Source organism: Bufo bufo, chromosome 4, assembly GCF_905171765.1.
Source record: "Bufo bufo chromosome 4, aBufBuf1.1, whole genome shotgun sequence".
NCBI classification, from domain to species: domain Eukaryota; kingdom Metazoa; phylum Chordata; class Amphibia; order Anura; family Bufonidae; genus Bufo; species Bufo bufo.
In genome coordinates this window covers 219,160,885-219,184,529 of record NC_053392.1, presented here as the reverse complement: position 1 = coordinate 219,184,529, position 23,645 = coordinate 219,160,885, and the positions used below count along the sequence as shown (strand labels likewise).

General features: G+C 45.6%; 1 protein-coding gene and 4 non-coding genes across 5 annotated transcripts; all 5 read left to right on the top strand.

The window, feature by feature from the left end:
• Positions 1 to 11,365: 11,365 nt before the first annotated feature.
• On the top strand, positions 11,366 to 22,087 carry LOC120999116 (eukaryotic initiation factor 4A-II-like). Its single transcript, XM_040429987.1, has 10 exons — positions 11,366 to 11,432; positions 13,394 to 13,439; positions 13,512 to 13,644; positions 13,859 to 14,009; positions 15,088 to 15,160; positions 16,855 to 17,031; positions 17,111 to 17,248; positions 17,447 to 17,536; positions 17,771 to 17,850; positions 21,658 to 22,087. The coding sequence occupies exons 1-10, from the start codon at positions 11,404 to 11,406 to the stop codon at positions 21,824 to 21,826; spliced, it is 1,086 nt and encodes a 361-aa protein (XP_040285921.1). The 5' UTR covers positions 11,366 to 11,403; the 3' UTR covers positions 21,827 to 22,087.
• On the top strand, positions 12,580 to 12,649 carry LOC121000223. Its single transcript, XR_005778847.1, has one exon. It is a non-coding gene; the product is annotated as a small nucleolar RNA SNORD2 (small nucleolar RNA).
• Positions 13,721 to 13,788, top strand: LOC121000225. The gene has a single exon (XR_005778849.1). It is a non-coding gene; the product is annotated as a small nucleolar RNA SNORD2 (small nucleolar RNA).
• On the top strand, positions 17,272 to 17,395 carry LOC121000188. Its single transcript, XR_005778814.1, has one exon. It is a non-coding gene; the product is annotated as a small nucleolar RNA SNORA63 (small nucleolar RNA).
• On the top strand, positions 18,020 to 18,148 carry LOC121000191. The gene has a single exon (XR_005778817.1). It is a non-coding gene; the product is annotated as a small nucleolar RNA SNORA63 (small nucleolar RNA).
• Positions 22,088 to 23,645: the final 1,558 nt, after the last annotated feature.

Sequence of the window (23,645 nt, the reverse complement as noted above, 5' to 3'; positions counted from 1 at the left end):
CAGTCTGCATAAAACTTCAATTTCACTATTCAGTTAGGATGGCCGCCACTGCCCTCACCCTGAGGCTAATCCCGCCTGCCCTCACTAGCCAGTAACAATAGCCCCCCAGAAGTGTCAGTAACCAGAGCCCTCCCCCCTAAAGGGTTAATCTCCTGCAGCAAAAAGGGGTCTTCTTATCACATGTTGCTTTCATTTATACACTGAGCAGATGGAAGATCTCCCTTCGCTGGTCTGCGCTGCACCAACTCTGCATTCTCCAGCTCTGCTGAGTGAGGGAGCGTCTGCCAAGCGCAGGGACAGGGAGAAGTGCACACAGCCCAGGCACCGTTATCAGCTGCTGGGGAGGACCTGGCTTTAATCATTTACTTACAGTCCCTGGCTGTCAGCAATGTGACCTTGCATGCAGGCCAGGACCATGCCTAGCAACCCTATTTTAAGCACAGGTAAAAGTAGGCAGTACAGGGAACAAAAATGTGGAATTAAAGGGTAATTGAATAGACAGTGAAAAGTTGAAATAGGGCCACCAAGGCGATATCACCACAATCCAATACTCCAAAAAAAAAAAAAATACGACAGTTATCCTTTAATAACTTATCTGTATCTTCTGCTGGAAATAAGTTACTTTTATCTAGATCTTCCCTATGAGGAGTAGACAGAATTACATATTTCCTGTTCTTGGTTACTATCTGAGGAATCTGCTTCTAAAGACCAAGCCCCCGTCGATCTTCTCTGTTTTTTACAGGATTTTAAGGAGGATTTCACTTCCATCCTAATGAGGGATTTTATGTTCTTGAGAAAACAAGGAGATTCTTCAGCCACTGTTTTGACACAACTTTTTTTTTTATTTTTACTCGTTTTATTGAACGAATTATCAGAAAAGTTCAGAGAACATCAGTATACATGGAAGTCGATAAGACATTCATGAACATAACAGTACCAAATACATACTATTATCAATAAAGGTGAGATGACAATTTACATTTGTAATACATGTACGAATCAAACATATTTGACATAACACATGTGAGTGGTGGGCACATATCCAGATTATCCTAACGGTGCGTTGAGATTATCAGAAAATCTAGGAGCTGAGTACATAGTTTGCATAGACAAGCACCAATTCCCCCACACTTTACCAAACTTCTGGGGGCAACCTCGGTTTTTGAATACTATGTTCTCATAGGATACAACATTATTCACTAATACTTTCCATTGATTGAGAGAAGGGCTTCTCTCACCCATCCAACGGATCGCAATTGCTTTCCAATCGAGAAACAGTGTCTCTCTCAGGAAAATTCTAACATGATGAGGATATATCTCTTCATCAACTATACCAAACAGACATATTTGTGGAGTTAGTGGTACCAGGAGGTGTATAAGTACAGAGAGAAAGCTTGTGATGTCACACCAAAAGGTTTGTATGTGTGGACACTACCATATAAGATGCCGAAAAGCTGCCCCTTCTGAGTCACACCTATGACACCTAGAGTGTGACAGCCTGCCCATCTTTTGTAACAGGACGGGAGAGAGATAGCTTTGGTGGATAATACATAGTTGTATAAATTTGTTTTTAATGGACGGGGAAACCAGTACAGGAGATTCCAGTACTTCACTAATTTCCTCATCTGTAAGACCAGGTATCAGAGTTTCCCATTTGGAGAGTACTGAGAGGGGAGCCTTGTGCATCTTGGTGCTCAGTAAGTGAGTGTAAAGAGCGGAGATAAATCCCCTGGGGCCTTGGGATTGCATAACACCTATCAGTGGGTCGTCAGAAATTATTATTGGAGTACCTCTAAAGTGTGCATCCATAGTGTGTCGTAGTTGTAAATATTTGTAAAATGTGGTTCTAGGTAGGTCATGGCGGACTTTCAGTTGTTCAAAGGTATTAAACATATTATTAGTAAATAGGTCACCCAGAACAGTAATCCCATGATCCTTCCAAAATTGCCTATCCGTCCCAGCTTGGAGAGAGGGGAACATAGGGTTTTCCTATAAGGGTATATTGGGAGCCATTCCTACATAAGAATGTAGCCGTTTACTAGTGTCCCAAACCTGAATAGCTAATTTATGTCTGGGCAGCAGTGCTCGGTGGAAGAGTCATGGTTGTTCCAGCACTGGCCACAAAGAGGAAAGGTTCAAAAACGCAGCAAGCTGTTTTTCTGCCCTATCCAGTCCGCCACCAGGGGGGACCCATGATCTCAGCTGTCCTAACTGTCCCGCTATGTAATATAAATATAAGTCAGGGAGGGACATACCTCTGTTCCCTCTAGGACAGCGGTTCTCAACCTGGGGGTCGAGCGGCCCTTTCCGGGGGGTCGCCTGAGGCTTCCTATTGTGGGTCGCCCGCACAACGGCAGCGGCCCCTTATCCTCGCGCACAGGAAGTGATGTCCTATCACTGCCTGTGCTTGAAGGAGCCTGACGTCTGGACGGGTAAGTCGGGCCGCCTGTCTGCTGAGGTCCGAGTTTTTTCGTTAATGACACCGCCGCTGAGCACCACTGCCACCAATGATTTAATTGAGCCTGGCTAATGTTATTTTAATTATTTGGCTGAGCAAGGCTTAATTTATTTGGGGGGACATGAAGCACCGCCGATTTATTTATTTGGGGGACCCTGAGCACCATTGATTTATTTATTTGGGGGAAACCTGATGCACCACTGATTTATTTATTTATTTGGGGGTACCCTGAGCACCGCTGATTTATTTATTTGGGGGAGACCTGAAGCCCCGCTGATTTATTTATTTGGGGGACCCTGAGCACCACTGATTTATTTATTTGAGGGGTACTGTGCGCACCACTGATTTATTTTTTAGGGGGTATTTGTTGTTTATTATTTATTTTAAAGTTATTTATTTGGTTTACAAATATTTTGTATTTATGCTAAAGTTCTGTGGTTATGAATGAATACTTGTGTATTTGAATTAACATTTGGTGTATTGGTGTCTGTGCGTGTTTTTGGTGGGTCATCATAACAGTAGCAAAATTAGTTATGACGTAGCAAGGAAAATTTTTTTATGGTTGGGGGTCACCACAACATGAGGAACTGTATTAAGGGGTCACGGCTTTAGAAAGGTTGAGAACCACTGCTCTAGGACGACATAGTACATCTATGGAGATCTTCGGTCTGTTATTGCCCCAGATAAATGGAGACATTAGCGACTTACAACGTTGGAAATTTTTTTGGGGAACAATAAAGGGTGCATGCTCCAACACGTATAGCCATTTGGGTAGAATAATTAACTTGATCAGATTTATTCGTCCTGGCACGGGCAGTGGGAGACCACCCCAGACCCTAAGGCTACTTTCACACTAGCGTTCAGAGCGGGTCCGTCTGATGTCTGCCCAAACGGATCCGCTCATATAATGCAGACTTGGGATCCGTTCAGAACGGATCCGTCTGCATTATATTGTAGAAAAAATTATAAGTGTGAAAGTAGCTTCAGACGGATCCGTCCAGACTTTACATTGAAAGTCAATGGGGGACGGATCCGTTTGAAAATTGAGCCATATAGTGTCAAATTCAAACGGATCCGTCCCCTATGACTTACATTGTAAGTCTGGACGGATCCGCTTGCCTCCGCACGGCCAGGCGGACACCCGAACGCTGCAAGCAGCGTTTAGGTGTCCGCCTGCTGAGCGGAGCGGAGGCTGAACGCTGCCAGACTGATGCATTCTGAGCGGATCCGCGTCCACTCAGAATGCATTAGGGCAGTACGGATGGCATTTGAAAGGATGGAAAGTATGCCAGTCCAGACAAGGAGACTACCAACTCTTGCTTTTTTAATCCTGCGGCATAGTATCTGAAGAAGGCCTGTGTGCCGAAACGTTATACGATATGAATATTGCCGCAAGTCAAATAAAAACCTGAATCAGCATAATTGCAAACCAAACAAGCTGTAGTTGTATACTTCATCACAGTGGTGGAGGAAGCCAGAGGCTCATGAATATCAGGACTCGGCATGCGCTGGAGCTGTTAGAACCTAGTCGCATAAATCCAGTGACAAATTCCTTGTAATATATCTCCTATCCATAGGATAGGGCAGAGCTATCTGATTGGCTGGGATCCCCACTGAGCTCAGGAATAGAAGTCCCTTTTCCCCAAATGAACAGAGCAGAAGATCGCGCTTGAGTGCTACAGCTCCATTCATTCTTTATAGATCTGCCAGAATTAGGCACGTGCTGTACCCAGCTATCCCTGGCAATACTTGGAGCAGAATTTATCACAACCTGCACGCCAGAATACTAGCCTCAAAAAGTCACAAAATAGGGCTTTTGCAATATTTTTGAGGTTACTTGCGCAAAAATTCTGTGACTTTTTGGTTTTTACACCACTCACTACAGTTATGACAAGTGGTTGGGAAAGCGGGCATGATTAGCTATGTTAATTAGAGTCTAATTAGGTGGGCAGAATTTTATTTAAATTTTTTTATATACAAGCCCCAAGCAATGATTTAGCGGGTTGTTTGTTCAATTGCACGCAACAATAATCATTAAATATTTTTCCGTTTGTTTATTACAGCAATTGACGCTCATTCCCCCCTAGAGCATTTAGGTAGCCTTCATACATTGCAGATTTTGTTGCAGAAATTTCCGCAACTCTAAAATCAGTTCCGTTCATCTGAATGGGGCTTGCAAAAATCCATGGGTTTGCTGCCCCATTGAAATGAATGGAACTGATTTTCAGTTGCGGAAATTACTGCATTGTCACAGCCTGATGAACGTCTAAAAGAAAAAAAAGAAAAACGTTATTAAAGTCTGTTTAAAAGGGGGTAGTACGCCAAAGGGAGAAAAACAGGGCTCGCACTCAATAGTATTATATATATATATATATATATATATATATATATATATATATATTTGTGGTCAGGGCGACGGCCCTCGAACGTACTACCCGGAGCTTACCGAAGGCTGGTTAATGCCAGGAGCCCGGAGCGAGGGTAGGCCTAAAAGGGGGCCTACCCCAATAGAACTGAAGAGAAAAAGGGACGGGAGGGAGGGGTAACTGGCTGCACGTCCCGTCTGTAACTCCCGCCGAGCTTATAAGGGCAGAGGGGGCGTGGCCTCGGCCCCTCCCACAAATACAGGCTGCCCAGCAGCCTTAACCATATATATATATATATATATATATATATATATATATACACACACATACACATTTTATTAGCGTCTCCATATGAGACAAATCACAATAAAAACACATGAAACACAATAGATGGTGATAAAACGAGCACACAAGATGACATGGAGCACGACTGACACCTAGAATGGCAGATAAATACAGACAATGAATGCATAAATATAGCACTGTGTGCATGTGGGCCAAGCAGGATATCAAAAATACATATGGTCAGGCAAAACTATAGAGGCTAGGTAAAGGACTCATATATGGCAACCAAGATATACATATAAAGTGCAAATATAACAGAGTACATGGATAGCAGAAGCTAAATAGTTCACTGTAAAGCCATAGACAAAATACCTGTGTAGTGCTCCAACAACCCCAACGTACGTTTCACGCAAGGCTCCTTCAGGGGGAGGTGTGTGTGAGGAGGGGGTTGGTAGGGTGACTTATATAGCCAAGGATATGACTAGTAGATGGAGAGCAGCTGAAAACACTAGGGAAACAGGAAAAGTGTGGCCACACAAGGAAGGGAGACGAGTGCGCTCCAAGCTCGAGCGCATCGCGTCACTTCCGGTTCCTGTAAGTGAACCGCATGGTGGAACGCAAAGCGCTACTTCCGGGATTCAAATAAAGTAGAGCAAAGATAAATCTATGACATGTCACGCTCGAATGGGGCCGTGGAGCCTAACTATGACGTAGAGGGGCAAATAGGGCTCATGTTATGAAACAAAACAGAGTACATAGCACCAAAGTGCAGAATGACAACAGGTGACACATCACATGACACAATGAAGAACGGCCACAAAGGAGACCACATAAAGCGCTACAATATTAATCATAACAATAAATTAAATAAAAACAAAATAGTGTTACCACAGTGATGCCTAAACAATATATGTATATATATATAGTGAATATATATGGTGTGAATGGGTGCATGTGGACGCACTAGAGCATGGGCGCAGAACAAAGGTTGCGCATATGCGCACGTGATGGCACACGCACACAGACACAGAAAAGTGCATAAATGTGTATAGATGAATAACCTTCACTAATGGAAGAAGTGTGAGTGCAATAAAAACATTGAAGTAAAATACATAGTAGACTAATGAGTGTGACGAATATGATATAGGTGTAAATACACCATAAAGTGCAAATGCAAGACCATGGTCCAATGAACCAAGACGTGGAAACATCTGTGGAGTCTTCAACGGCAGTAGACATGAATAGAGAGCAGAGGAAAGGAAAAGCACAGAATCCCGAGTATCGATGGCAGCCACACCTAGATAACTGACACAAAGGAACATAAAAGGGGGCAAAAAGCCTATATGTCACAGTCTGTGACCACCAGGCAACCAGACTTGAAGAACCCTCTGCACTATTACAGGTCTGGACTAAATTCCTGACTTGCTAGCAAGTTGCTGCTACTGGACTGCAAGCAGGATAACAGGACACGGTCCAAACTATTATTAGACACAGGTGTGCCGCAAGTGAACCTCTGAGATTGTTGCTGACCAATGCAGCTGTGTCTGCTGGTTACTGGCCGGATGGGGCTGTACTGGGCAATCAACGTCTGGTCTATGATTACAACCAGTGCTCCACACTAAAAGACTGGGCTAGAGTCGTCCTGCTATCAATAGACAGCACTCATACACACTACACGGCTATGTCTGGAACAATTTGACTGTAGCATCACTCATCCAGAATGCACCACACCGTGTAATATACGTTCAATATATGTGGACACATGCATACCCTCAGTGTTTAGGCCAGCCTCTCAAACAGCCACTATCTTGCGGTCAGTATATTGTGGCTAGGAGGTATATTCTCACATCTCACGCACACCCTGCCTAGAGAGCCGTGTGCTGGAAATTGACATCAGCTCTACGCGTTTCCACGTGACATATATTCGCCACGTCTCTTCAGGAGCTTAATTAGAAAGTGCCTATATCAAGACAAGTGCCCCGCACTGTTGTGTGCTAGGGCTCCGGCGCTATGATGGCCGTACGAGGCCGAGGAAACGCCAAATCCATATGGCAGAAGCCCCGCCTTCCGGGAGAGGTGTGCCAGTATCCGCACCAATCAGACCTAGGGGCGTGTTCCAAATCACGCCCTCTGACCGGCGAGTACAGCAATTAACCTTCCCGGGAGCTCGCGCGTGCGCGATTTCTGGGGGAATCCAAGTCGTGGCCCATATCCATCGCCTGACTCAGAGCAATTCTGTTGTTAAGGACCCACCAGGGGTATTATCTCAGGGGCAAATCACGGTGCCTCCATCTCCGTCCTGGTATGCAACACTGACGGAGAGGGGCATCGCCATTAAACACAACCATTAAAGTAGAATAGATTGGTGGTTGGCTCACACTCAGGTGATTGTGGGCAGGTGCTACAAACTCACAACTTGGGTGCCCGAACCCAAAAAGTTAGTGAACAATAGAAAAAGAGAGGAGTGAGCACTCACACTATCTGGACCATAGGGAATAAATGATATTTAATAAATGGTAATTTACATCAACACTCAAATCCAATAAAATTCCATAAAATAGTGAATGGTACCAACATAAAATCACACTGACGAATGGTGGTTGTGCAAACCTTGCGCAATTGGTGTTCAAGGCTAACACTTTACACCACGTAGAGTTGTATGGTAGCAAAAGTCAGTGATACCGCAGGCCGCGATCGGCAGCTCTAATGTCCCGGTGAAAGATTCGTATGACTCCGGATTATTAAAGTGTCCACGTGCATAGAGAAGTCTCTCAATATAGCAGTCTCTCCACAATTGATCCGGTATAACCGCACAGGGCTATAGATAATACGTACACAGTTCAGGTTCCTACCTTATCCCAAGTTACACCAGACTGTTCCACGCTGGGCCGTCCTGCCACGAGCAGCGAGTGATGCCGGCCGCTTCGGCGTCTCACGTCACAGATCTCGGGTCACTGACGTCACAATATCGCGGGAAAAGAAAATTCGGCTGGTATGGATGGTAGATCGTTATTGGAACCTGTAGTTGACTCCTGTGTCCTGGAGATGTATTAGTAAGATTCCTTATCGCATGGCCTTGCAATGTATTTCATCAGAATCCAGTGTGTTAGGTGGGCGCTTCTTCCAATCACCAGACGCGTTTCGGGAAGGGGTGTAGACGCCCCCCCCATCATGTGCCAGTATTAAGCCCCCCCATGTTCCAGTATTAAGCCCCCCCATCATGTGCCAGTATTAAGCCCCCCATCGTGCCAGTATTAAGCCCCCCCATCATGTGCCAGTATTAAGCCCCCCATCATGTGCCAGTATTAAGTCCCCCCATCATCATGTGCCAGTATTAAGTCCCCCCCCATCATGTGCCAGTATTAAGTCCCCCCCATCATGTGCCAGTATTAAGTCCCCCCCATCATCATGTGCCAGTATTAAGTCCCCCCCCCATCATCATGTGCCAGTATTAAGTCCCCCCCATCATGTGCCAGTATTAAGTCCCCATCATCATGTGCCAGTATTAAGTCCCCCCCATCATCATGTGCCAGTATTAAGTCCCCCCCATCATCATGTGCCAGTATTAAGTCCCCCCCATCATCATGTGCCAGTATTAAGTCCCCCCCATCATCATGTGCCAGTATTAAGTCCCCATCATCATGTGCCCCTCTTTGTTATTAATATAATGTCCCCGCTTTATTATTAAAGAGGGGGCCATTATATTAATAATAAAGAGGGGGCCATTATATTAATAATAAAGAGGGGGCCATTACATTAATAATAAAGAGGGGGTCATTACATTAATAATAAAGAGGGGGCCATTATATTAATAATAAAGAGGGGGTCATTACATTAATAATAAAGAGGGGGCCATTATATTAATAATAAAGAGGGGGCATTATATTAATAATAAAGAGGGGGCATTATATTAATAATAAAGAGGGGGCCATTATATTAATAATAAAGAGGGGGCCATTACATTAATACTAATGTATTGGCCCCCTATTTATTATTAATATAATGTCCCCCCTTTGTTATTAATATAATGGCCGCCTCTCCCCTCCTCTCACCTAATTACACAGGGTGGGACTCTGCACTCAGGGACTGTCACTCTCTGCCTGGAGTCTGGACTTCAGTTCTGCATCTTCATTCATGTTCCGGCTACTGGGCTGGCTCTGCACTCACTGCCTTTCCTGCCTGGAAGGTGGGCGGAGCCTATCGGGAACTGCCGTGCATGCCCCGCCCCCTCTCCCCTCCTCACTCTGCTCTGCAGCCGGACTCTGTGTGAAGACGCTGGCGGCTCACTTCACTTAGGGGGGGTTGGGGGGGCACAGCATGATGTAGGGGGGGCCGTGGCCCCCTCTGGCCCCCCCCCTGGCGACGCCACTGGATCATGGACCCATTCAAGTTGAACGGGTCTGGATCAGTCTGTGGAATCTGCAAGGATGTTGCCCGTGCATTGGGGACCGCAAATTACGGTCCCCAATGCACGGAACGGTCGTGTGCATGAGGCCTTACACTGCTAAGGACTGGCAGGTTTCTGATTAGATAAGGAATGCGGTGGCAACTAACGGTAATCTTTTAGTCAGGGCCCATGCACACGAACATGTGCCAGCCGTTCCGTGCACTAGGGACCACAATTTCCGGTACCCAATGCACGGGCAACATCTGTGCGGTTTCCGCAGACGGATTCAGACCCATTCAACTTGAATAGGTCCGCGATCTATCCGCACAGCGAAAAAATATTTTTTGGGCGGTGCGGAGGCACGGAGAGAAACCCCATGGAAGCACTCCATAGTGCTTCTGTGAAGTTCTGTGCCTCCGTTCTGCACCACACCTTCTGGAGTGCGGACAAATCTGTGATGTGGTGCACAAATGGCCAGGGCCCATATATTGCGGACCCGGCCGGCACACGTTCGTGTGCATGAGCCCTCAGGCATATCTGTTTGGTCCATGGAAAATGATCAATTTAGCGCTGTTCGCTTGATATCTCTGGCGCAGCCTGCTGGTGACTGTCAGTATAGCATGGACAATAAAATATATTCCACTACAGGAATAGTGCAAAGTATAGTATTTTAGAAGTGATCAAAAGATCACCTATTATAGTCCTTTTGTGGGACTAGTAAATGATTTTAAAAAAAAGTTATAAATTTTTTTTTGTTAAAAAATAAATCTTTTTTCCATTGAAAAAAAATTACAAAAATTAAATCTCCACATATTTGGTATCTCCTCGCCCGTAATGACCTGCACTACGCAATTATCATGTAATTTAGCCCATACGGTAAACACCATTAAAAAAAACAATAAATAAATGCCAAAATTGCTGCCGTTTGCTTATTCGCCACAAAAAGGTGGAATAAAAAAAATTGCAAAAGGGGTTATGTGCCCAAAAATTATACCAGTGAAAGCTACAAGTCACCCCGCAAAAATCAAGCCCTGACACAGGTCAGGAGAAAGAAAAATAAAGTTACAGGTCTTGGGATGCAGCAATACAAAAAAAATAAAAAATTTATTGTGTGCAAAAGTAGGTTTTTATTGTGCAAAAGTAGTAAAATGTAACATATGTATTTGACATTGCTGTAATTGTACTGACCCTGATAATAAAGTTATTGTGTTATGTATGCCAAAGAAACACCACAAAATTTACAATAAAAAAACTCTGTGACAGTATTGCTGCCCCCTTCCCAGAAAGAGTTAATAAAAGTTAATGAGTAAGTTATATGTACCCCAAATTGGGACCATTAAAACTTCAACTTGTCCTGTAAAAAACAAGCCCTCCTACAGCTACATAGATGAAAAACTAAAAAACTAAAATGGGCCTGGTCTTTGAGGGGTTAAGAAGGACAGTCATTTCCGAGGGTCACATTCTCCCACTAGAATTCTCCTGACCAGCCCTGTGAGTGACGTCACCGGCCGGCCGCAAGGAAGGCGGAGCTTCTGCAGGAGCCGGGGAGAGAAACCCTGTGCGTCTCACCGATCTATAACCTACTCACCATTTGCTGCAATATCTTTCCGCGGTACGGAAAAAAGTGTGGGGAGAAAAAAAAAGTTCAATTTTCCCTTAAGGAATACGTTCTTTAGCAAGAGACACACGGGAAAATAGTTTTTCGGTCAAGCTATTCGGTATACAGTAGCAACAAGCAAGGATATTCAGTTAAAACGCGCTGACGACTTTCAATCACAGTCGCGGTATTCCTGCGCCGTTCAGAAATGTAGTCCCGGATATATAAATGGCGGGCGCCCCCTCAGCAAGTCCTTCTTTAATCCTTTTCAGTTAATCAGTTGAGCTCTGCAGCCAACGTGGTGCGGATCATGTCTGGTGGCTCTGCGGATTATTCAAGGTAATTTACACCCCTGCTGGCACTCATGCTGCTTATACGTAGTCCGTTTAATTACTGGGGCTACGTGCCTGCTGCCTTTCGCTGGCCCTTTGCCCGGTCACCTAGGCTTGTGTAGGCCCCGCGCTCTCCCCTGTGCACACTAGAGGGCTTATGTAGCTGCTCTTAGTTCTGCCTCGGGTTTTGTGTAGGAATCCGGTACTCGGGGCAGACCCTGCGCTTGGGGCACGTCAGTAGTTGAGATTTTGGCCTTGGTTGCCGCCCGAACTGAAACCAGGGAGTTCTGGAGGCCGGGGGAGGGGTCGAGACTGAGCGGGACATTGAGGGAAAGGGGGCGCCCGTGCTGTGCTTACAGGGGGGCTGGGGAGTTAGGCCTCTTTCACACTTGCGTTGTTGGGATCCGGCATGCACTTCCGTTGCCGGAGGTGCCTGCCGGATCCGGAAAAATGCAAGTGTACTGAAAGCATTTGAAGACGGAACTGTCTTCCAAATGCTTTCAGTGTTACTATGGCACCCAGGACGCTATTAAAGTCCTGGTTGCCATAGTAGGAGCGGGGAGCGGTATACTTACAGTCCGTGCGGCTCCCGGGGTGCTCCAGAATGACGTCAGAGCGCCCCATGCGCATGGATGACGTGATCCATGCGCTTGGGGCGCCCTGATGTCACTCTGGAGCGCCCGGGGAGCCGCACGAACGGTAAGTACACCGCTCCCCGCTACACTTACCATGGCTGTCAGGACTTTAGCGTCCCGGCAGCCATGGTAACCACTCTGAAAAAGCTAAATGTCGGCTCCGGCAATGCGCCGAAACGACGTTTAGCTTAAGTCCGGATCAATGCCTTTCAATGGGCATTAATTCCGGATCCGGCCTTGCGGCAAGTGTTCCGGATTTTTGGCCGGAGCAAAAAGCGCAGCATGCTGCGGTATTTTCTCCGGCCAACAAACGTTCCGTACCGGAACTGAAGACATCCTGAACGGATTTCTCTCCATTCAGAATGCATTAGGATAATCCTGATCAGGATTCTTCCGGCATAGAGGCCCGACGACGGAACTCTATGCCGGAAGACAATAACGCAGGTGTGAAAGAGCCCTAAGACGCAGGCCCCTCGTACACAGCTGGCGTTAGCTGGGCCTGTCACTAGGCGGCATGACAAGTGAAATGATGGTAACCATCTTTCGGGACTGACCTGAAATGCTGAGAATATAAACTTACTGATCACTTGTGCCATTCCTCTAGGTACAGGGTAGGGATGTGCCACACAGATGCCCTGCCAGGCAGTCTGGTTCCATGCAGACACTAAACTAGCATGCTGCAGTATTATCTCTGGACTGTTACTGAAGACATCCTGAATGGATTGCTCTCCATTCAGAATGCATTAGGATAAAACTTTTTTTATTTTTTACTGGTATTGAGCCGCTGTGACGGAACTCGATGCCGGAAAAGAATAACACTAGTGTGAAAGTACCCTAATTGTACATAAAGTGGACAGGGAACAGGGCGTTCTGCAGTTTCAGTAGATCCCATTGCAGTGCATGAGCTGTAGTATACTGGGCTCTGCTATACCTTGCTGGACTGCTTTTTGTTGCCCCCCCCCCGTGCACTACTGTAACAGCAGAGCACCAACCTGGCTCTATGGCTTGGCCATGTGGTCATTGCATGATCCCATCTCTCCTTGGTAATGGGTGTGATGTGAAAGGTAAACTGTAAAATGTGAACACCACCCCATACAGACCTAACAGTTTTTAACATTAATGCATTTTTGGTCGTCTTGGAAGCTGAAACTTCCAAAAAAGTCCAAACTTGTTTTTACTTAAACTTCATGGACATTTGTCAGTCTCCTGGCACTCTAGTGCTGGGCATCTGGTGGCACATGGTTGTGTAGTACCAGCCTTTCGTCAGTTGATGGTAGGGGATGGCGGTCAATATTGAGGTCTTATTCACTTCATGTAACGTCTTTTCCCTTAGAGACCATGGCGGCCCTGAAGGAATGGACCCCGATGGTGTCATTGAGGTTGGTAAAATACATATTTCTCATCCTAAGATGGGTGATGACTGAAGGATAAATGAGTCTCTCTTCCTACAGAGCAACTGGAATGAAATTGTTGACAATTTTGATGATATGAACCTAAAAGAATCTCTCCTGAGAGGAATCTATGCTTATGGCTTTGAGAAACCTTCTGCTATTCAGCAAAGGGCAATCATTCCCTGCATTAAAGGTTTGTATGGTTCTGTCTGTAGAGCTTGTAGACATGGGAAATGAGTCATTCCCAGATTGCCTGTATGATCCTAGACAAGTGAAATGATGGTAACCATCTTTCGGGACTGACCTGAAATGGAGAGAACTTTCTTTCTGATCGCTTGTTAAAATTGTCTTGGGTAACACAAGCAGGTAATATTTGGGAACATTAAATGTCTCCCTACTCTTTTTAGGGTATGATGTGATTGCCCAAGCTCAGTCAGGTACTGGCAAGACAGCCACATTTGCCATTTCCATCCTGCAGCAACTGGAGATTGAGCTCAAGGAGACCCAAGCTCTAGTATTGGCTCCCACAAGAGAACTGGCTCAACAGGTATTGACAGGGTAGCTTGCAATTGTTCTGCACGCCTTTCAGATTCCACAACTGTGTGCAGATGGCTTCACTAGCCGCACGGTCATAAATACCTCACCACTTAATCCAACGGCTTGAGTTTGATTAGACTAGTATACTTCTAATATGGCTTAACATTGCTGTAGTGTGCTCCAAGACTTGCTATGCAGTTGTGTAATATGGAAACTGCAGTGTTCAAAATGTGAAGATGGTCTTAGGCCTCTTTCACACTTGCGTTGTCCGGATCCGGCGTGTACTCCACTTGCCGGAATTACACGCCGGATCCGGATAAACGCAAGTGTACTGAAAGCATTTGAAGACGGAACCGTCTTCCAAATGCGTTCAGTGTTACTATGGCACCCAGGACGCTATTAAAGTCCTGGTTGCCATAGTAGGAGCGGGGGAGCGGTATACTTACAGTCCGTGCGGCTCCCGGGGCGCTCCAGAATGACGTCAGAGCGCCCCATGCGCATGGATGATGTGATCACATGATCCATGCGCTTGGGGCGCCCTGACGTCACTCTGGAGCGCCCGGGGAGCCGCACGGACTGTAAGTATACCGCTCCCCACTACACTTTACCATGGCTGCCAGGACTTTAGCGTCCCGGCAGCCATGGTAACCACTCTGAAAAAGCTAAATGTCGGCTCCGGCAATGCGCCGAAACGACGTTTAGCTTAAGGCTGGATCCGGATCAATGCCTTTCAATGGGCATTAATTCCGGATCCGGCCTTGCGGCAAGTGTTCCGGATTTTTGGCCGGAGCAAAAAGCGCAGCATGCTGCAGTATTTTCTCCGGCCAAAAAACGTTCCGTTCCGGAACTGAAGACATCCTGATGCATCCTGAACGGATTTCTCTCCATTCAGAATGCATTAGGATAATCCTGATCAGGATTCTTCCGGCATAGAGCCCCGACGACGGAACTCTATGCCGGAAGACAAGAACGCAGGTGTGAAAGAGCCCTAAGTCGCCCTGGTGCTTTGCATGTCACTTGTGAAATGCTTGTTCTAGTGTCAGACGTGATTAGGGGCTTGGATCTTCAGCTCTCCTGGGTTAGTGTTATGGATGTACAGTTGGAGAACCTGCCACCATGAAATGCACTGGAAGCTGCAGGCAGCATTCTGTAGAGCAGGAGAAGCTGAGCAGGTAAGTAGTTCTGTATGGGGAAAATGAGCAAAATTCCAAACTTATTTAGTACACTTGCCTGTTTTTTCAGTTGTCCACAGGACCATCTTATTGGTAGCATTGTGTAAACAAAATCGCTGTTAAGATAGCCACGTGGACAACTAAAGTCAGAGCAGACGTATAAACTGGGTTTTGCTGACGCTTTCCCCATGACTGTATATACTGCTCTGCTCCTCCTGCTCTATAACCTGCTGCCTGCAGATTGTACTGCATTCCATGGTGGCAGGTTCTCCTTAGTGAGAGTTACATGTATGTTGGCAGGTGAAGAATAGCTGTACTGAGTCTCTAGCGTTTCCCCCTAGTATGGTTACATGCAGTGTAAAGTAATGACTGGTCCTTATCTGCATGTTACACTTCCAGGAGTGCAACATTTAATGAGTACTAATAAAGTTGTATTTTTGGTTTTATTTCAACCCCCCTTTAAATGGGTTGTTTGAGATGAGGGTTTCTGTCACCAGAATTAACCCTATTGAACTGGCTGACATTAGCAATGTGCTAATGTCGGCTGAACCTAACTAGTCTATTCCTACTTTTATCTATGCCCCTGTTAATCTAGAAATATAGCTTTTATAATATGCTAATGAGCCTCTAGGTGCAGGGGGGGTGTTGCCCCTGCTCCTAGAGGCTTTGTTCTCCCACCTCTGGCCACGCCCTGCTACACTAGATTGACAGGGCCAGGCAGCCTTCACCTCCAACTGCTGGCCCTGTGCGCTGGGGGAATCTCGTGCCGTTCAGTATTCAGCACTCAGCACAGTGAGTAAGCCAGCGAGCTCGCTGCGGCTGCGCTGAACACTGAACTGGGCGGCGCAGGCATGAGATTTACATGGCAGAGGGGGCCGGAGGTAGGAGACCAACGCTGCCGGGCCATGTCAATCTAGTGTAGCAGAGCGTGGAACGGAGCCTCTAGGAGCAGGGGTAAAGTTAGTTTTGGAGTAACGGCGGCATAGATAAAAGTAGGAATTGGCTAGTTAGGTTTAGCTGACGCTAGCTCATCGCTAATGTCAGTTTAATAGGGTTAAATCTGGTGACAAAAACCCTTTAAAGTATTGGACAAGCCCTGACGTACTTGCCCCTAATCAGCACTGGTCCAGTCTTCCTGCCACTGTCTACAAACTGCCTGGATATGGCATGTGACTGCTGCAGCCAGTCACCTCTATCACTTACAGCAATGAATCCGAAACTTGCATGTCCTGTTCAAGGGTATGGAACCAAATTATAAACCATTCCATAGGTATGTGACCAGGGAAGCCAGGAGAGAACTGTTCCAGTGGCTCCACATAGCACTAGCTGTGGTCTTCAGCCCAGCAGGCTTTTATACTAGGGTAACTTGCTGTGATTGATAAAGGCCACTGAAGCTGCAAATACTTGAGGACCTTCAAGTGTCAGTTCTGGGTAGGATATGGTGCTTTGCCAGTGGCTGTGTAAACTGGGGTGAAGTTAAGCCTAACGTCTTTAAAGAGGACCTTTTACTTGTAAAAACTATGAACTAAGTATGCTGCCATGTAGAGCGGCGCCCGGGGATCTCACTGCACTTACTATTCTCCCTGGGTGCTGCTCCGTTCTCCCGTTATGCCCTCCAGTATCTCCGCTCACTAAGTTATAGTAGGCGGTGTCTTCCCTTGTCCTGTGGGCGTCTCCTTCTCCTAGGCTGCAGCGCTGGCCAATCGCAGCGCACAGCTCACAGCCTGGGAGGTTTTTTTCTGATGAGCATGCCAACTGATGTGTTGGAAGTGACAAAGAAGTTTATGAGGGATCCAATTCGTATCCTTGTTAAAAAGGAGGAATTGACTTTGGAGGGTATTAAGCAGTTCTACATTAATGTTGAACGAGAGGTAGGCTCACGCAGCAGCATGCTCATCAGTGTTCAGACATCTTAAGTTAGGTCTAAACTAACTTTTTTTTTTTTTTTAGGAGTGGAAGTTGGATACCCTATGTGATCTATATGAGACTTTGACCATTACTCAAGCTGTTATTTTTCTGAATACCAGGAGAAAGGTTGACTGGCTTACTGAGAAAATGCACGCAAGAGACTTTACCGTATCTGCTCTGGTAAGTGGTAGAATAAATCACACTAGCAGGATAAGTTACAATATAGCAGTTTGGTGCTGTGTTGTCGTTCCCCCTGCTGATAGTAACATGTTTCCTACTATCCCTGACTGTTCTCTGTGGCTGGCAGGGACGCTTGGTCTCATACAGTTGTAGTGTAATAATGGCTTTTCACTTGTAACTAATTCCTCATCTTGACAGCATGGTGATATGTACCAGAAGGAACGAGACGTCATTATGAGGGAGTTCAGATCTGGATCTAGTCGTGTGTTGATAACCACAGACTTGCTGGTAAGTGGTGACCACCCACCCCTCCCCTCCAACCAAAGACTTCTTACTTCTGCAAAGGTGACTTGTACCTAGCAGTAATGCTCTTTGGAAGAGCAAGAGCCATATTCCACAGTGGACTACACAGTTGTAGTTCACCACTATTATATGGCTGACAACTACATTCAGTATTTATTTTTATATTGGATATATTTGGCTATGCCCCTGAACTTCCTAACATTTATCCTTGTTTTATAGGCACGTGGGATAGATGTTCAGCAGGTTTCCCTAGTAATCAATTATGACCTACCAACCAACCGGGAGAACTACATCCACAGGTCTGTTAAAGATAAAACTGCTAACTTCTATTTGCGTGGCATGCAGTTGTATAGCTGGTTGCTTATTGCGTTAATGCAGTTCCTGTAGCTGGGAAACAAATGCAGCAAGGTCTGTGCCAAAGCATTAAATGCCATCTGTGGGGAGGACTATGGCTCGGAAGCACTTGCTCTGCAGGATAAGTTACAGTACAGCTGTTAAGTGCTGTTCTGTCGTTCCCCCTGCAAACAATAAATTGCTTCCTACTATCCCTGTTTGTCTTGACCCTCACAGCAGATGGGGACGCTTGGTCTCAAACAATTTTAGTTTAAAAATGAAATTTCACTAACTCCTCAGGCAAAATTCTTATGAACCTTTTATGTTCAAATAGTTGAGGAGCAGACTACAGTTGCTCCAGGACACTGCCGAGAATGGCCTGTGGAAGTGGTGTGCGTTCTCAAACAGAGAAACTGCACATCTGGTCGTGATGTGAGGACGGCCAGTGGAGCATGGACTAATGCTTGTAAAGGTAATGCTTTTTAATATCTGTATTCTGTTGTGTAATAGCAACAGTTGGAAATGAGAGTTCTTGGTATTAATGCCTTGGCCTTTGCTGTTATGTCTGCTCTAGATGAAACAGATTTAGCTTGCAATGAATATCAAGTGGCTATATTAGCTGCTGGGTTCTTTAAATATCTTTCTGGTGCTGTAATATGCAGTGGTAGCTGTGACACGTTGTCCTGCTGCTACAGGCTAAGAGATGGCTGCACCTTTAACTCGTGACCTGCTGCAGTATGGTCACTGGCACCCTCTGGTTCTCAGAATGGTGTTTATATTTTTCTTAACCCCTTAGTGACCACTTTTTAAAAAAATGGCATTCCAAGAGCTAAACTTTGCAGGACAAGTTCTAATTTTTAATGCACCATTTTGGGTCAATTTGATTAAAGCCCGCTGTTTAGCTAAAACCCTCTCAGTAAAAAGGAGTATTGGTCACTAGGGGGTTAATAGCTTTTGTTTCACTGCGTTAAAGGGATGGTTTATGAATAACTGCTGGTTATCCTCTTGGTAAAGCAGCATATAGCGTACATTCCTGACAACTATTTTATTGACTTGCTGGAGAGCAGCTGATGCATGTAGACAGTGGCCATCAGGAATCATCACCTTTGAACTTTACAGCGTGCACTTGGGACCTGACCCTGTGACGTACAAAAGGCTGATAACCAAGGATGCTGCGCCTGATTTGTGTACGCCAAGTCATAAATTGGGTGCAGCATCAGGCAGTCTGCACCAGTATTCTATAAAATTCCCTATCCTCGTCACTTCCGGCTATGATGTTACCAGCTTTGGAAGGAGGTGTGCCGCTTGTTATAAAAGAGTAGCTGGGTGTAAGACTTTCTGCAAAGGTGGTCATGCACTTATAAACCTATACTTGTTGGATGTGACAACTTGTAGTGTCAACCACAGAGCAGTCCCTTAGACTACCAGAGCACTGCCAGTTCTTGTCTGGTTCCACATATGGAATCTTGCAGTCTGGCTTCAGAAATTCCCAGCAAAGTCTTCAAGTACATGGACACTTGTCCAAGGGAATGTTTCATGTGCTGGTTTTGCCAGGGCAAGGGATTTTGCAATGTGGAGAACGCCTCAAACATCTGTATGCATATTAGTGTATGGAAAGGGTTTGAAGCATGAGCACCATTGACTAAGGTTCCAGCTGCCATATCATGGCAGGGGTGTTTTGGAGTAAGTTGCCAACCCAAATCAAGATGTGTACAGAGAACTCCACCCTATGCTGGTTGCACTCACATGGGGACTACAGTTAGGCCAGAGTTCTGTGTACACATACTGTACCTACAGTTACTTGGTACTGATTGGCGTGTACAGACAAGACTAAGAGGGGGCTACAGTTCTAAGATGCTTCAGAACTTGTGGGGAACACTGACATATTGACGGGTCAGTATTTCATACTGCCCCAAATAAGGTCATAAGCTGTTAGTTTCTGGCAATAGCTGTATATTCAAAGCTGTGTAAGTGTACTTTCACACTGGTGTTTTCTGGTATGGAGTTCCGTCACAGGGGCTCAATACCGGAAACAGCTTCAGTTTTATCCTAATGCATTCTGAATGGAAAGCATTCCGTTGAGGATGCATCAGTTCAGTCCCTTTACGGTATTTGGCCGGAGAAAATACAGCTGAACACTTGCCGGAATGCCAGATCCGGCATTAATTCCCATTGAAATGTATTAATGCTGGATTGGGTTTCCCAGTCTACGCATGCACAGACCTTTAAAAATGCAAAAAATAAATACTGGATTCATTTTTCTGGAGACTGATCTAGAATTTCAATGCGTTGCGAGGATCCGGCTGACTAATGAAAGTCTGAAAGTACCCTTAAAGGAATCTGTCACAAGCAATTTACCCAAAAATTTTTTTTCATGAATCCATGTTTAACAGAGTAGCTTTTTTCCATCGGTCTTGTTCTTTTGATTGTCCGTCTTGTCATTTCTTAAAAAAATCGATTCTTATGATATGTAAATGACGCTGTAAGGAGCCCAGAGGGACGTTCTTCTTACTCCATGGTGCCCAGGAACGCCCCTCTGAAGTGCCGTGCCTGGCAAAATTTGAAAATGAATAACGCCTCCAAGTTCATCTAAATCGCCTCCCAGAGGCGCGGCTAAGTGCTCAACAACGCGCCCCCCCCCCCCCTCAGCGCCGCGCTCTGCGGCAAACACCCCGATCCTCCTCTCGCCGGCATCCCAAATCCCGCGCAGGCCCGGCGACTGCCTGCGCTATGATAAGATGACTGTCGGCACTGCGCCTGCGCGGGATTTGGGATGCCGGCGAGAGGAGGATCGGGGTGTTTGCCGCAGAGCGCGGCGCTGAGGGGGGGGGGGGGGCGTTGTTGAGCACTTAGCCGCACCTCTGGGAGGCGATTTAGACGAACTTGGAGGCGTTATTAATTTTCAAATTTTGCTGGGCACGGCACTTCAGAGGGGCGTTCCTGGGCACCATGGAGAAAACGCCCCTCTGGGCTCCTTACAGCGTCATTTACATATCATAGGAATCGATTTTTTTTGAAGAAATGACAAGACGGACAATCAAAAGAACAAGACTGATGGGAATAAAGGTACTCTGTTAAACATGGATTCATGAAAAAAATAAATTGGTAAATTGCTAGTGACAGATTCCCTTTAAATCAGAAGTGCTGTGTACATGAAGGGGAAATGGTAACATCTGAACTTCCTGAGCATGCCACTGGCTGGAAGTGGCTCATGACTGCCTTGCAGATGCCTCCATATTGTGTAGGGTATATGAACTAGTCTCCAATGAACCTGGGGTTCATAGAAGCAAAATTCTCTATTGGGTATAAAGTAATTCCAGTGCCTGCTTATTGTATAAAACATTTAGTTTTCCAATCGCTGCTCAAATGAAAATGGTCTTTCAGGGGACAAGATCGTCCCATCATGCACATGCTTTAAAAGGCCTTTTATGCTCATTGGTGGTCTGCCTGTGTGAAGGTGTTGACACGTTAACAATTTGCCAGCAGCGGATTATGGGGTCTAAACGGCACTCTGCTGCTGGCAAACTACTTTGTATGGGATAAATAATGGTAGTACCCATTGTTTGCCATGCTGTGGAGGGGGATCACCACATGTAAATGCAGAGCTCTCGTCATGGATGATTAGGTCACTGGCAAAGGAATGCTATTGGGCCATGTAAAGGGGGACTCTACCACTAATGAGCCATGCACATGCATGGAGAGATCAAATGGACACTGGTGAACGTTCATTAAATGTTTGCACACATCTAAACTTTCTTTGTTTTCCTTCATAGGATTGGTCGCGGAGGTCGGTTCGGTAGAAAAGCTGTGGGCTTTTTCCTCCTTCCAGAGTTTAGACTGTTGGGGTGGGTTGTAAAGCAATGGGGTCTTTACATTTTTGTGTTCGACATTTATTTAGCAGTTCTAGAGAAGTGGTGGTGTTTGATGTTCTTTATCACTTAATAACTTACTTATGGACTAAAAAATATAAGTGCTGTATAAAATCAGCCAATTATGTTAAATTAGCATATGCGCCTTTATTGTACATTACAGATGTAGAGTTTACTAAATGAAAGCCTAAGTTTTTGTTTTTAAATGTATTTATTGAATAAAGTGCACTTGTGCTAGACCCTGAACCCCCAACAATCTATATTGTGTTTGGCTTAATTGTAAAGTTGCCACATTGCACATGGATATAGATGTTTAATAAATAGTATATTTACTGTGTACCTGGTTTGTGCTATATTAATGGTGTGTAAGTGATGCTGGCCACATGTGGGGTTGTGCAGACAGACATGTTCTCTCTGCCATTCTAACTGCTGGCACCCATGTAGAGGAAGAGCGCTGCTCTATTATAAGGGAGACATGACTGCCACGTGATTGGCTGCAGTCTCTGGTCTCCACCTGTCAGGCCTTTATGATCACTGCATACAGGCAAAGATAAAAGCTCTGCAGTACCCCTTCAATATTTTTCAAAAATGTTATGACATGTAAGTGTCAATGCATTGTGCAAGATGTGGTGCCCTACAGGAAGGTCACCCCTGCTCATACCTCCAGTGAACATGGGTAATGCCCATGTTTTGTGGTTTGCTGGGCTTCCCCTGGAATAGTGGTTTCATGTTGGAGTAGCCTGACTGGCTATGCATTACCTGAAGCCACTAACTGCACCTTTCACTCCTGCACGCCCTTGCTGGACTGCACCCATGTATGCTATTCAAGTGGTAGGCATGGTCGCAGTGGGCACTCACAGGTCTCAACACTGCTGTCCTAACCTGACCAAATTTTGTAGTGGCTTCAGTAGACTGCCTTTAAGGCTGGATACACTACAGGTGGAAGACTTGTAACATTACAGTACCAGAAAAGTGAGATTTTAACAAACTCCCAGATGCTGCAGAAATTTTACCTTCAGTGCAAATTTTTATCTGGTCAGTAGTTTCACTTAACCAGACTTTACACTGCAATAGAAAAGCTGAAATCACAAGCTAAGGGCTCATTCAGTCGTTCTGTGCATTGGGGCTGCAATTTGTAGTCCCCAATGCATGGGCACCATCTGTGCGATGGATCCAGACTTTTTTGCGGTTCCGCACCTACCTTCTGGATTGCGGGCCGCAATATGCGCATGGTCAAGTGGCACTGCATGAGCCTGGTTTCTGTTGCAACTTGACACATAGATGTACCTTAACCCATTCCCGACAGTCTATTGTGAACTCGTCAGTGGTTAGGAATTGAGCACAGCAGGTGCCATAGCTACCAGGTACCTGTTGTGTTCAACAGGCACCTGAGGCTAATGTATGTGATGTTGATTATACACATTTAACCCATCAGATGCCATGGTCAAATAGGACCACCCCAGCTGAGGTTGAAAACAGGCTGCAAATTCACTACAAAAAAATCCATTGTATGCATCTGAATGGGATTGCTTCTGCAGCATGTAGATGGATTTCTGCAAACCTAGTCAGATGAAGGGTATATTCATGTGACTGTCAGGTGGGCTATAAAAATCACTGTTTGGCCCTTATTTTTTTTTTTAATGCAGTCTAAATATTACTATTCTATATGAAAGACCAGCAGCATACAATACATTAAATCTATATGGCTGCCTGATGGTATGCAGTGTATAGTCATGTATTGATTCAAGCAATCCTTCAGTCCACAGCACAGGCTTCACACGGTCATGTGAACGAGCCCTTAGAAGGGGCCTGTGCTCTTCAGTGTTTACCTGCACTGATGATTGTAGTGGTATAGGGACATTACAGCGTCCTCTCCCATTCATTGATATGAC